At 38.2% G+C, this 15,497-nt stretch overlaps 1 protein-coding gene, 1 long non-coding RNA gene and 2 gene segments (V, D, J or C); all 4 read left to right on the top strand.

The window, feature by feature from the left end:
* Positions 1-15,497, top strand: part of LOC108880742 (uncharacterized) — a 155,373-nt gene that overhangs the window by 21,777 nt on the left and 118,099 nt on the right. Inside the window, 1 exon segment of the mRNA XM_051074025.1 lies at positions 14,898-15,116. Coding sequence (XP_050929982.1) covers positions 14,898-15,116 — 219 coding nt within the window.
* On the top strand, positions 2,929-3,441 carry LOC127143001 (immunoglobulin heavy variable 3-21-like). The segment is given in 2 exon segments: positions 2,929-3,018; positions 3,103-3,441. Coding segments are annotated over 2 exon segments (363 nt in total).
* On the top strand, positions 5,961-12,531 carry LOC127143017 (uncharacterized). Its single transcript, XR_007814160.1, has 2 exons — positions 5,961-6,077; positions 12,338-12,531. It is a non-coding gene; the product is annotated as an uncharacterized LOC127143017 (long non-coding RNA).
* Positions 10,897-11,652, top strand: LOC108879167 (Ig heavy chain V region 6.96-like). The segment is given in 2 exon segments: positions 10,897-11,032; positions 11,121-11,652. Coding segments are annotated over 2 exon segments (429 nt in total).

The following is a 15,497-nucleotide window of genomic DNA, read 5'->3' as shown; positions in this document are numbered from 1 at the left end:
GGGTGTAAATGACTTATGTCAGTATTTAACAATCGTCCAGTTGTTTAAATGCTTTTTTATTTTATATTATGCTATGTTCATATCCTTTAATTTGACTTTAAAAACAGAATATGACGTATCAAGAATCCATGCTATTATAATATATGATATAAATTCTATGGACATAAATAAGAAATCAAATCCTCGACTAGCACTCTTGTTGCAATTTAAAAAACAAAAACAAAAAAACACTGCATTATTTGAACTGGAGACTTCTTTTTTATTGCAGGATTTTCAGTGAATCATGAAATGACCATCATTATATAATAATATTATTAATAATCAAAACAGGTTCCTGTATTTAGCTCCAAACTGACCCACACCCATGTGACCATCATCTGTCAGGTCTCTATGCAAACTCAGTGACCTTCCTTGTTACTCAGCTATAAAAACTTCACATCAGACTGTCAGTGGAGTTCACAGCACGTCAGTTTCACCATCAACCATGTTTTCTGTAGCTCTGCTGCTGCTGTTGGCAGCTGGATCCTGTGAGTCTCTCTGGATTTGTCAGTGTCAGCATTTCTTCTTTTAACTTGATCATTTGTTTGAAAATATTTTCTTTTTTTTAACAGGTGTGAAGTGTGAACAGTTGACACAGCCAGCCTCTGTGACTGTGCAGCCAGGTCAACGTCTGACCATCACCTGTCAGGTATCTTATTTTGTTAGCAGCTACCGGACAGCTTGGATCAGACAGCCTGCAGGGAAAGAACTGGAGTGGATTGGATATGCAGCTGCTGGATACACCACATACTACAAAGATTCATTAAAGAATAAGTATCAGCACAGACTCTTCCAGCAACACAGTGACTCTCAATGGACAGAATGTGCAGACTGAAGACACTGCTGTGTATTACTGTACCAGATACACACAACAACACAAACCATCTGTAGACCTGAACAAAAACCCCTCAGTGCCTGAACACTTGTAACATGAAGCCACCAGAGGAGGAGCCCTCAGACCACTAATGATTTCTGTTACAGTAAAGAGGGAAAGAGCTTTTCAGCATATGCAGCAAAGATAATGTTAAATGAATAAAAACAATATATTGGTGGCATTTTCCAGAAAGTATCTTTTCACAATATTGACATTTAAAGTACCTGTGAAATTATTATAGCCTGATTCCAGCTGATAACTACACTGTCAATAAAAAACAACACAAAACTATCCTTTTTATGTTGTGACAAAGCTGTGGTAAAGGTTTTGTTAAGTTTAGGAAGTTATGGAAACAACTTGGTTAAGTTGAGGGTAATAAGTACTTTGTCCTTTACGTATTGTTTTATAATGTCCCTAATAAAGAAGGGCAGCAAACTTAAATAAACCTATTGCACAAATTACCCTGTAATATGCAGGAGGGAATTAATTATTTACAGTAAACAATCTCCAATTTTACTAAACAGGTAACTGAAATCTGTACTGTTCCATATTAACCTCCCTGTGAGGAGGAGTCAATGCAAAACTCAGATGTCTTCCACCTCTACTTATCTGACTGCAGAGAGGATGACAGAGAACAGTGGACACACAGTTTAACATGATGGACTATAGGACAGGACTGCTGCTTTTAACTCTCTGCTGGGCAGGTGAAGACTTTCACTGATTTGATCTCAGTTTGTCTTCTAAATGTTACCAACTTACAACAAATTAATTAATTGTTTTGTCTTGACAGGTGTTGATGGTCAGACTCTGACAGAATCTGAACCAGTGGTTAAAAGACCTGGAGAATCCCACACACTGACCTGTACAGCCTCTGGATTGTCAATCAGCAGCTACTATATGGCCTGGGTCAGACAGGCTCCTGGAAAAGGACTGGAGTGGATCACTTCTATCAGTGGTGGTGGCAGCATTTACTACTCTCAGTCATTTCAAGGCCGGTTTACCATCTCCAGAGACGACAGCAGACAGCAGGTGTATCTGCAGATGAACAGTCTGAAGACTGAAGATTCTGCTGTTTATTATTGTGCTAGAAATCAATCCACAGTGATTGGAGTTGGTTGAGCAGCTGTACAAAATCCTACAGTACTCAGTCTTACTGATAGACCCTGGGATTCACAGAGACAATATGTTTATTTTGCGTTTGTCACTGTTGATTTTTAATGAACACCTTTCCCCTTCATTTCATAAAAGCAATAAAATTAAATGATGAAATATTGTGAAGTAATAGAGTTTAAAATACATCAATAAAAGAAAATTGTCATCTATTTTCTGGAGCTAATTCCAGCTATGCCCTGGACAGGTCACCAGTCTATCACAGGGCCAACATATAGAGACAAACCACCATTCATGCCTAGAGTCCCACTTGTTTAATCAAGAATGCAACATTGTATTTATTTATTCTTTATGTGCATTCCTCACAGCTATTTTTTCAGTGACAGTTCCTGTCTCTCAGCAGTGACATTAATACATACTCACCTTTTCTCTCTGCATCACCAGGAACATTATTTGTGTGTGGAGGAAGAGAAATGTGCTGCCATTCACTCACAAGAAGGGGATTTGGAAAAATAAATAAATAAAATTAATTAATAAAAATGCTGTTAGATAATCAGATGAACTCTGACGATCATTTAGTTCATCTGTTGCTCAATATGCTGATAGGGAGTAATGAGAAACCATGATGCCAGGATTAATAATTTTTAATTAATTAATTAAAAAGAACCTTGTTTGGGAATGTGTCAGGTTCCTGTATTAATATCAGCAATTTGAGTTTTTATTGAAAAAATAAGTGGGTTTTAATGCTTAGAAACATTTTCCACCAATGAGATTAAAATATGTTAAACAAACTTAAAATCAAGTCACAAAACAATAAACTCAAACAAAATCAAATCTACTTCTCTCCTCCCTGTGAGGAGGAGTCAATGCAAAACTCAGATGTCTTCCACCTCTACTTATCTGACTGCAGAGAGGATGACAGAGAACAGTGGAGACACAGTTTAACATGATGGACTATAGGACAGGACTGCTGCTTTTAACTCTCTGCTGGGCAGGTGAAGACTTTCACTGATCTCTGAAGTTGTTTTCATAAAGCTGTCACTTTGCAGAAATTGACTTTTCTTTTTTTTTCTTGACAGGTGTTGATGGTCAGACTCTGACAGAATCTGAACCAGTGGTTAAAAGGCCTGGAGAATCCCACACACTGACCTGTACAGCCTCTGGATTCACATTCAGTGACTACAACATGAACTGGGTCAGACAGTCTCCTGGAAAAGGACTTGAGTGGATCGCTTATATCAGTAGTCTCAGTAGCTACATATACTACTCTCAGTCAGTCCAAGGCCGGTTTACCATCTCCAGAGACAACAGCAGACAGCAGGTGTATCTGCAGATGAACAGTCTGAAGACTGAAGATTCTGCTGTTTATTATTGTGCTCGGGAGTCACAGTGACTGGAGTTAGTTGAGCAGCTGAACAAAATCCTACTTTACTCATCTTTACTGGTCTGCAAACAGGAAAAGTACAGGTGTTTGTGTTGTTTATTGTGTAAATAAAACAACAATAATGATAAAGAAAAAATATATAATAAAGAAAAATATCACCACACAAGTATGGACACAAACAAAAACATTCATCATCGACACAACACAACAATAATATGATCACTCAGATCTTTGTTAAAAGTTTTCTTTCCATGAAAAAACACATACACACTCTTCCTGCATGTACACTCTGACCTGTATAATCTTACAATGCTCACCTTTTCTGTGCTGATAGGCCATGAGAAAGAATTATATTTTTTACTGAGTCTCATGAGTCAAGTCAAGTCAAGTCAAATTTTATTTATATAGCGCCAATTCACAACAGAAGACAATGTTTTTCTTAATAAAAAAAACATCTCATAATTAACCAAAAACAAAAAATAAAAAAAGATACTTGTTAAACACATATATAAGAAACATGTCTGACCATAATCATCAAATCATCAAAATCATCAAAAACATATAATTTGGCAATAAATATGGGAGTGATAGGTAATGTAGAAATTTCCTCTGTAAAGACAGTAGAGGGCAGTCAGTGTCAAGTTTCCGTCTCCTCTGTCACTATAACACTGATCAACATCTTTATTGTTGGAGTCTCTCTCTCCCTCAGAGTCCAGCACTGCTCCTCTCCTGACTGAACTTCAGTCTTTATGTCTCTTCATCTTTCAGCATAGTCTCTCCAAATTCTCAGTCTGCTGAAAATGCAAATTCATGCCATGATGCATGATCCCCACCCATTCAGCCTGCTCAGTATATATATCCTTCATTTCAGCCTTTGTAGCTACAAACTCAGCCAAATTTCTACCATGACATTTGTATAGAGTGTCTTCCTCTTGGCTCTCATTTCAGGTGAGTGAAGTCAGTATCCAGCAGAGGAGGAGGACAGGAGCTTTGGATGTCTGCTGGTTTCCTTTCATCTAAACTCTATGTCTCTTTCAGCTGCTGAGGGCCAGTCCCTCACCTCCTCAGAGCCAGTGGTCAGTAGAGCGGGAGAATCAGTCACTCTGTCCTGTAAAGTGGAAGGACTTGCTCTGGCTTGGCTGCACTGGATTCGTCAGAAACCGGGGAAGGGACTGGAATGGATCGGACGCATTGATAGCGGAACTGGCACAATATTTGCCCAAAGCCTCCAAGGCCAGTTTTCCATCACCAAAGACACATCTAGAAACATTGTGTATTTAGAGGTGAAGAGTCTGAAACAAGAAGACTCTGCAGTTTATTATTGTGCACGAGAGCCACAGTGACACAAGAGACCACAAAGCTGTACCAAAACGGATCTCTCGATGACAAGCACTGAAGCATGTCAGGCTTTGAAAACATGTTTCCCATTGAATGATGGCCAGTGTACTATTAAACAGTTGTTATATTATCATTAAACATATATTAGTTTCTCAGGATTGACAGTTTATCCTCAAACAGTTAATTATCTAATGGGAACAGATCTTTGAATATCTTTATGCCCAATATGCCTAAAATATCTCATTCTGAACACTTGACGGTTAGAAATCGTATAATAGATTATTCTCTACATTTGTTTACACTCACGTAACCAGCAACCCAGAAAAGCACACACACACACACACACACAAACCTGTCTACAATGCCTTGCTTCATTCATTCACAGGCTGTTCACAACTGATCCACTTCATTTAATTCAGAGTTTTCCTGCCAGTCGCCAAGATATCTTTCAAATTTTTTACTTTGTCAATTTCCTGCTAAGATGTGTAATAAAAGCCTGTTTACCTGCCTGCAGCCTGGAAAGAGTTGTGCTATTTTCTCTTTCATTTCAACATTCATTGTGAATAACATCATAAATGGCACAGAAGTATTTTGTAGCATTGCAGATTCAGGTTATTCTTAGTTTATTTGAGTTTACAAAGACTTCTACAGCAATGCAACTGACATAATCAACTGAATGACATGTAATAATTTACCAGGAGTCTTGAAAACTAATGATAGTTACTTCAGACAGTAATTATAGTGTCAATACTTCACAAGATAACCATAAATGCCTAGATGAAGAACTGTGCAGTCAGTTAATTCATTATAACATGTATCTTTTACAAGGGTAAATCAGCATTAACAATCTGGGGATAGTACACTAGAATAGTGCCCTCTTCAATAAGTACTGAGGGTTGCTGCAGTGGAGCACTGTACAGGTATGTACATTAATATGTTTACTGGCAGGAAAAACTGTCAAGAGAGAAATTTAAATATTAAACAATATGCAAATGGAGGTTCCTCATAAGGAAGCGAAGTGTGTGTGTCAGTGAGAGGACAGAAGAGCTCACATCAGTTCAGCTTCAACATCAACCATGTTCTCTGTAGTTCTGATACTGCTGCTGGCAGCTGGATCCTGTGAGGAGCTTTCAGTGGATTCACACTAATAAACACATTAGAAACACTGAATAGTCAGATGAATGATGGAGATAATGTTGATTTCTGTTTCCACAGGTGTGTACAGTATTGATCTCATCCAGCCAGAGTCAAAGGTTGTGCAGCCTGGACAGTCTTTGACCATCACCTGTCAGGTCTCTGGTTATTCTCTGACTAGTAGCAGCTATGCAACAGGTTGGATCAGACAGTGTGAAGGAAAACCAATGGACTGGATTTTTGATCAGTGGGGTGGAAGCAGTGGCAGCTTATATCAAAATAACGCTCTGAAGAACAAGTTCAGCTACAGCAGAGACATGTCTGCTGGAACAGTGACTATAACAGGACAGAATCTGCAGCCTGAGGACACAGCTGTTTATTACTGTGTTCGTCGCCCCACAGTGAAACAAACCACCAACAGACCTGCACAAAAACTGTTGTTGATTGTTTCTGAAATTCACGGAATAGCAGGGAAAAAAGTTTGTCTCTGACAGAATTTTTTTAGTATTTCAACATATCTGTGTAGATCTCCTCTGTCTTCCACAAGACAGGGACAAAACACTTTTTTTTTGCAAGTATTCCTTTAAATTATTTTGCTTATATTTCAGCAGTGTCTGTAGTAATACAATTTAAAAAATAATAATAACAATAATAATAAAATCCTCTTGCTCAGCAGTCCACTAATTAATCATTAAATGTTAGAGTTACAATTATATACAATAACAATAACAATATTTAAATCATATATATATATATATATATATATATATATATATATATATATATATAAAATATATAAAATGCCAGTATTTGCTGTTTGTTTAAACACTGCTTTATTTTGTGTTATGTTGTGTTCACTCTCCTGAATTTGACTCTAAAAGCAGAATGTGATGTGGGAGGAGCTTACTTTAAACAAATTCTCACAGGGATCCAGTTTACATCATATTTAAAGAGGATTCATGGATGTGAAAACATACTGAGCACACTGTCAACATGGCTTACAGAAAGCTGACATTCTTGATGGTTGTTCTGTTTGTTTCAACTGGTGCTGAAGGTCAGACCATAACAGAATCTGAACCAGCAGTTAAATGACCTGGAGAGTCCCACAGACTCACCTGCACAACATCTGGATTTGATTTTAGAAACTCAAGGTGGAGCTGGATCAGACAGGCTCCTGGAAAAGGACTGGAGTGGGTTGGGTATATATATACATATAGACACAGATAGTTCTCCTATCCACTATTCCCAGTCAGTCCAGGGTAGATTCACCATCTCCAGAGATGACTCCAGCAGTAAAGTCTATCTACAGATGAACAGTTTGAAGACTGAGGACACAGCAGTGTATTACTGTGCCAAAACAACTTCCTCTATTTAACACCATCACTACTAGAACATTCAGTTTTGTCTGTATTATATTTACTGCATTGCTGATTTTAGTGTCATTATAATATGTTTTTTATATGTAAATTTTAAAGATAACAAAAACAATCCCAATCCTTCTCAAGCATAGCTTTGAAATTTGACACTAGAATTAAATTTCAAAGATTTTAAATTTCAAATCGATCTTCTTACTGTTTAATTACGTGATACTGTATTTCATTTTTGTCAAAGTCATCATTTCATCTTTTGCTGTATAACTTGCTAATTTATTAGAAAACATTTTATTTTTTTAAACAGGTGTGAAGTGTGAACAGTTGACACAGCCAGCCTCTGTGACTGTGCAGCCAGGTCAACATCTGACCATCACCTGTCAGGTCTCTTATTCTGTTAGCGACTACTACACAGTTTGGATCAGACAGCCAGCAGGGAAAGAAATGGAGTGGATTGCAGTGAGATCTGCTGGAGACTCACAGTACAAAGATTCACTGGAGAACAAGTTCAGTATCAACTTAGACTCTTCCAGCAACACAGTGACTCTAAATGGACAGAATGTGCAGCCTGAAGACACTGCTGTGTATTACTGTGCCAGAGACACAATAACACAAACCATCTGTAGACCTGAACAAAAACCCTGCAGAACCTGAACACTTGTAACATGAAGCCACCAGAGGAGGAGCCCTCAGACCACTAATGATTTCTGTTACAGTAAAGAGGGAAACAATCTTTACATTTAAATATAAACGGTTCTTAATTTAATTTAACAGTAACTCTTTCAGCAATGAGTGCTTACAACTTTTTCATCATTCAACAAGACACAAATACTACCTTCTATACTACTAAGAAAGTATCTTTTTCATAAAATCATCATTACATCATTATTATATGAAAAAAACAAAGTAGAACAAAATATTCTCCATATTCTAACTGTATTAGTTACTGAATTCAGTCTTCAGCCAACTCTGTGGTCATGTTACATAGTCAAACTACAGGAAATCGTTTTCCTTGCCAGTGTTAAATGTGTTTGTCAGAAAGTGAAGTTCACTTTCTCTTTCTGTGAAATTCAGAGCAACACAGCAGCAACAGAGAGTATAATTTTTATTACTTAAAATCAACTATCAAGTACTATGTGACTGAACGGCTGGTTTTAAAAACTTTGACAAAACTATGACAAAAAGTATAGAAATACTCTCAAAAACTTAAAATGGCACATAAATCTCAAAAACATCTCTAATTAGTGACACAGAAATGTGTTAGTTAGTTGAAAAAGGTACTCTTCATGTTTGCTTCCTCGAGCCCTCCAGTCATAACCATTTTAATGATTACATAAACCTTTTTCTGAGAGATGAAACAGCCAGTTATCACCAGCAGTTTTTCCACCATGTGATGACATACTGGATGTGAATCCCACAGAGACATATTTCCAATCATGAATTGTGTGCTTCAGCTGCTGGTCATTACATGACACCTGGCATCAGACCTTCAGGGGACACAGACTGAGCTTTCCTCACACTTTCCCTGAATCACAGCTAACTGATTGGACTATAATGCAATCATTACAGGTAAACTATTTACATTCTCTCTCTCTCTCTGTGGTATGACCTGTCATGATCTTATGATTCTACATCTGCAACTTGGAAAAGGGTGGACCCTGTTGCTTCTACTAAAATTGAAAAGCATGAGAAAATATGAGTTGTATTGACTTGATCAGACACTTCCTGGTCATTAAACAGTCAATCTAGTTTCACTAGTCATACAGACAAATGATATCCAAGTCCAACCCAGTTCTCTCCTCCCTGCGAGGAGGAGTTAATGCAAAACTCAGATGTCTTCCACCTCTACTTATCTGACTGCAGAGAGGATGGCAGAGAACAGTGGACACACAGTTTAACATGATGGACTATAGGACAGGACTGCTGCTTTTAACTCTCTGCTGGGCAGGTGAAGACTTTCACTGATGTTGATCTCAATTTGTCTTCTAAAAGTTACCAACTTACAACAAATTACTGTTTTGTTTTTTGTCTTGACAGATGTTGATGGTCAGACTCTGACACAATCTGAACCAGTGGTTAAAAGACCTGGAGAATCCCACACACTGACCTGTACAGGCATCTGGATTCACATTCAGCAGTTACCTATATGGCCTGGGTCAGACAGGCTCCTGGAAAAGGACTGGAGTGGGTTGCTTCTATCAGTAGCAGTGGTAGCAGCAAATACTACTCTCAGTCAGTCCAAGGCCGGTTTACCATCTCCAGAGACAACAGCAGACAGCAGGTGTATCTGCAGATGAACAGTCTGAAGACTGAAGATTCTGCTGTTTATTATTGTGCTCGAGAGTCACAGTGACTGGAGTTAGTTGAGCAGCTGTACAAAATCCTACAGTATTCACCACACCCCTGTTTCCTCACTTCAGATAGTTTTTTTTAGACATTTATTAAAAGTGTTTCTCAAAGAGTGAAGTCACAGAACTACAAACCAACTAGCTGCACTGGTAAGCTGGTTTGACCTCTAACCTGCATTTACAAATTTTTTTTTAGTCTGCAGTAGATTAGAGTGAAATTAGAGCTTCTTTCCATCTGCAGATACTGTCGATCAAAAATCAAAAATTCTCATTTCATATTAAAATGAATACAAAATAACTGATATGAGTCAATTAAAGTAAAACAGACTTCATTCACAGGAGCCACTCCCTCCTCATGACATCCTGATGCAAATCTTCAGTCTGTGCAGTGTACTTCTGTCCTGCTGACTGGTCTTGTACTTTATGTGGAGCATCAGAGGTCACATCTCCAGCCTCAGGATGATGAACACACTCACTCTTCTGCTGGTTGTGTGCCAAACACTCACACTGGTTGAAGTGAGCAGAGAGACTTTACAAAAGCTCTACAGAAATGTTTTACAGAGACCTACAGGTGGCAGTAAGAACACATAAACTGGAATGACAACAACCAAGAAGAGCATGACAATGACACTAAATATAAATGCACAATATGAAAGGAGCAGCTGACGTTACAGTTTGTGACTTCCTCCTGTTTCTTAGGTTTAACAATAATTTGTACAGCAGGTGTGAAATGAACCACCACACTACCTGACAGTTTCTTCCCTTAGTCCATCAGTTTTTAAATAATGTATTATAATGTGCATTCAGTCATCAACATTTCAGTGATAATGTAAACCTCCCTCCGCATCAGAGCATCAGGGGTGTGACAAAGACTGAACTTCCCTCATCTTCCCCAGCAAACTAAATCATTGCACTAGAGTGAAATTATTACAGTGCTGAGGTGCGGTCTTCACAGGTCAACTATTTATGTTCCCTTTCTCTGAGGTGTAGCCTATTATAGTTTGCTGGTTATATGGGTGCAGATCTTGCTACGTTTGCAACTTAGAAAAGAGTGGACCTTGTTGCTTGTGCCTGATGTGTGACCGTGTGTTATCTGGCTGCTGTGTTAGTGCTGATGAACAAAATACTACAATTGAAAAGCATCAGAAAATATTTTAATTTTACTGACTTCCACAGACACTTCCTGGTCATTAAACATCTAGTCTCACCAGAAGGCGTCAATGCAAAACATGACTTGTGGACATAAATTCCTAAGTTTCACCAAATGCATCCAGTCCATTTGTTTTTTCCATGTGAGGAGGAGTCAATGCAAAACTCAGATGTCTTCCACCTCTACTTATCTGACTGCAGAGAGGATGACAGAGAACAGTGGACACACAGTTTAACATGATGGACTATAGGACAGGACTGCTGCTTTTAACTCTCTGCTGGGCAGGTGAAGACTTTAACTGATGTTGATCTAACATTTTTCATTTGTGCCACTAATGTAACATATAAAATGAACTTCTTTGTTGTCTTGACAGGTGTTGATGGTCAGACTCTGACCCAGTCTGAACCAGTGGTTAAAAGACCTGGAGAATCCCACAGACTGACCTGTACAGTCTCTGGATTCACACTCGGCGACTACTGGATGGTCTGGATCAGACAGGCTCCTGGAAAAGGACTGGAGTGGATCACTACTGATGCTGGTGATAGCCGCAAATACTACTCTCAGTCAGTCCAAGGCCAGTTCACTGTCTCCAGAGACAACAGCAGACAGCAGCTGTATCTGCAGATGAACAGTCTGAATACTGAAGACACTGCTTTTTATTATTGTGCCACATACACAGTAACACAAACCATCAGTCAACCTGAACAAAAACCCCTCATGAAGCCACCAGAGGAGGAGCCCTCAGACCACTAATGATTTCACACCAGTTCACTTACAGTAAAGAGGGAAACAATCTTTAGATTTGATGAATGTTAATTCAACAGTAACTGTTTCCATTGGTTTCATCAGATACTTTGATATTAAGCATTACTGTTTGTATTCACAAGATGAAAACTGAATAGCTATAAGACAATAAACCTTTCAGAAATCTAATGAACTCAGCTAATGTCTTCTGTAACATCATTATGTAAAAAAATTATGTACAGACAAAATTATTCCCTGTATCCTAACTGTATTAATTACTGAATCAGTCTGCAGCCAACCTCATGGTCATGTTACACAGTCAAACTGTAGGATTTTTTTTTCTTTGTCAGTGTGATGTATGTTAGTTAGAGACTGAAGTTCAGCTTCTCTTTCTGTGAGATGCAGAACAACACTTGAACACTTCATCTTCATTTTGATTGATTTAAATATAATTAATAATTTAGTTTTCTGATTTACAATAAGTAGTATGTAAATTTTCTTCCTTGTGTGTTGCCTCATAAGGAAGTGAAGTGTGTGTGCATCAGTGAGAGGACAGAAGAGCTCACATCAGTTCAGCTTCAACATCAACCATGTTCTCTGGAGCTCTGATACTGCTGCTGGCAGCTGGATCCTGTGAGGAGCTTTCAGTGGATTCACACTAATAAACACATTAGAAACACTGAATAGTCAGATGAATGATGGAGATAATGTTGATTTCTGTTTCCACAGGTGTGTACAGTATTGATCTCATCCAGCCAGAGTCAAAGGTTGTGCAGCCTGGACAGTCTTTGACCATCACCTGTCAAGTCTCTGGTTATTCTCTGACTGATAGCAGCTATGCAACAGGTTGGATCAGACAGTGTGAAGGAAAACCAATGGACTGGATTTTTCATCAGTATGGAGGAAGCAGTAGCAACTTATATCAAAATAACGCTCTGAAGAACAGGTTCAGCTACAGCAGAGACATGTCTGCTGGAACAGTGACTATAACAGGACAGAATCCGCAGCCTGAGGACACAGCTGTTTATTACTGTGTACGTCACCCCACAGTGAAACAAACCACCAACAGACCTGCACAAAAACTTAGCAACACATGTGACTCAACCACAAACACGTTATAAATGTAAACATTAATAAAGACAGTGCTTTCTGATTTATTGAATATATCTAAGTTTTCTCATTACCTTTAAAATCACTTTTGAATTATCCACAACACAATGTTCAAAGTGGCTATTATTCCTGTTTTTTGAACTCTAGAGGGCAGACAAGGGCTGGCTTTAACACTTATCCCATCCATACCAGAAATAATGACAGAAAAGGAAAGACCTGTTTTTTTTAATTATTGCAGCATCTAACATGAAAACAATTAATGTTCTCATTTTATGATAATATGTTGCCAACATTTCTGCCATTTTTTTAATCTATTGCAATACCCCAGCCAGCTGTTCTAACCAGATTACTTGATTTTAATTTTTATTTGTATACAAACGCTTCCTGTTTAGTTAACTTGAATTCTACTTTCACCGTGCAAGAAATGATATTCAAGTCCAATCTAACCCTCTCCTCCCTGTGAGGAGGAGTTAATGCAAAACTCAGATGTCTTCCACCTCTACTTATCTGACTGCAGAGAGGATGACAGAGAACAGTGGACACACAGTTTAACATGATGGACTATAGGACAGGACTGCTGCTTTTAACTCTCTGCTGGGCAGGTGAAAAACATTTACAGAATTAAATAGAATCTGTCTTCAAGAAGTTGCTAGATTTGACAAAGTGACTATATTGTTTATTGTCTTGACAGGTGTTGATGGTCAGACTCTGACAGAATCCGAACCAGTGGTTAAAAGACCTGGAGAATCCCACAGACTGACCTGTACAACATCTGGATTCACATTCAACAGCTACTGGATGGCATGGGTCAGACAGGCTCCTGGAAAAGGACTGGAGTGGATTGCAATTATCAGATATGACAGTGCTGAGATCTACTATTCTCAGTCAGTCCGAGGCCGGTTTACCATCTCCAGAGACAACAGCAGACAGCAGGTGTATCTGCAGATGAACAGTCTGAAGACTGAAGATTCTGCTGTTTATTATTGTGCTCGAGAGTCACAGTGACTGGACTTGGTTGAGCAGCTGTACAAAATCCTACTTTACTCACATTTCAGGCTTGTAGAGCCAAAGCATTAAGTATTTACATAATATCCATGTAATATATCATATACAATACTTACTTACTTATGTCTAATGAAAAAAAAAACAAATTAATATGTCTCCCTTCATCACAAATCCCTGAGGAATCATTTAACTAAACATCAAGCACATAAAAAATTAAAATGAAAACACAACAAAAGATCATTTGTTCATAAAAGGGTCAAAAACAGCATAACAGTCTGACTGTTAAAATTAAACTACTGCAAACAGATTATATGGAATCAAAAGTGAGTCATATATAAACTTGATTTAATACATTCAAACAGTGAAGTTTGACTAGAAGTGTGTTTACCATGAGTAGTGACTGCAGCTTCATCTGTCAGTGTCAGTTCATTTCAGCAGGCAATGGGTAGATCTCAAGATGAAGAGCAGGAAGCCTGAAAAAGCTGCTGTGAATTCTGCTTGTGTGAAATTCTCTGTGGGATTTGCCAGCAAAATGTGTCTTTTCTGATCCTTACCCAGCTAATAGACCCTGCACTGCAAAGTTTCCAAACAAAGTGAATTTACTTGAATCTTAACTATTTTTGTATAGAGAGAGAATATGTCAAATTCTAAAAACAATTATGTCAGAAAAACAGCTCACATCATAATTAAAGTGGGTTTTGATGGTGAACACGGTTTATACAAAGTTATCATTAGTTTTTAGCTGTCAGTTAATTTTCAAGTTAAGAAGAAAAATAATGATCATGATAATGTAAAGAATATCTTCAGACATTTATATTTTCCAACAACAGTAAAGTTTAAAGTCATAAAATCTATGTAAATCCAGATGCATTTTCTAACTCTTACAGTTGCATGTGTAATGACTCACTCTGAAAATATAATAACTCTCAACAGACTTCTATTGGCTCCAGTCAGACCAACACTGATGCTTCATATGTTTGATTCTATGCAAACTCAGTGACCTTCCTTGTTACTCAGCTATAAAAACTTCACATCAGTCTGTCAGTGGAGTTCACAGCACGTCAGTTTCACCATCAACCATGTTTTCTGTAGCTCTGCTGCTGCTGTTGGCAGCTGGATCCTGTGAGTCTCTCTGGATTTATCATAGTCAATATTTCTTCTTCTGCTGTATGACTTGAACATTTACAACAAAATGTTTTCTTTTTTTAAAACAGGTGTGAAGTGTGAACAGTTGACACAGCCAGCCTCTGTGACTGTGCAGCCAGGTCAACGTCTGACCATCACCTGTCAGGTCTCTTATTCTGTTAGCACCTACTACACAGCTTGGATCAGACAGCCTGCAGGGAAAGGACTGGAGTGGATTGGAAGCAGACGTGATGGAGGGAGCACATACTACAAAGATTCACTAAAGAACAAATTCAGTATTGATTTAGATTCTTCCAGAAACACGGCGACTCTAAATGGACAGAATGTGCAGCCTGAAGATACTGCTGTGTATTACTGTGCCAGAGACACACAACAACACAAACCATCTGTAGACCTGAACAAAAACCCCTCAGTGCCTGAACACCTGTAACATGAAGCGACCAGAGGAGGAGCCCTCAGACCACTAATGATTTGACACCAGTTCACTGAAACACTAACAGCCTCCATTACTGGTTCACAGTAAGACTTTGAAATAGACTATAATACAAATTCAACTGTAAATATCTGTTCCATTCCTCAACAGGAACTTTGACAGTTTTGATTCTAATCATACCAGTATTACTGCAGCACATATTCAGTTAACTTAAAATGACTGGATTTTTTAAGTAATAAGCTCTGGCTCATAAAGACTTTGATAATTTTGGGTTTTTCAAAGATGATCACATCAGGAATGTGATATATAACA

The sequence above is a fragment of the Lates calcarifer genome, linkage group LG11 (assembly GCF_001640805.2).
Source record: "Lates calcarifer isolate ASB-BC8 linkage group LG11, TLL_Latcal_v3, whole genome shotgun sequence".
Taxonomy (NCBI): Eukaryota; Metazoa; Chordata; class Actinopteri; family Centropomidae; genus Lates; species Lates calcarifer.
This window is presented reverse-complemented; position numbering and strand designations above follow the sequence as displayed.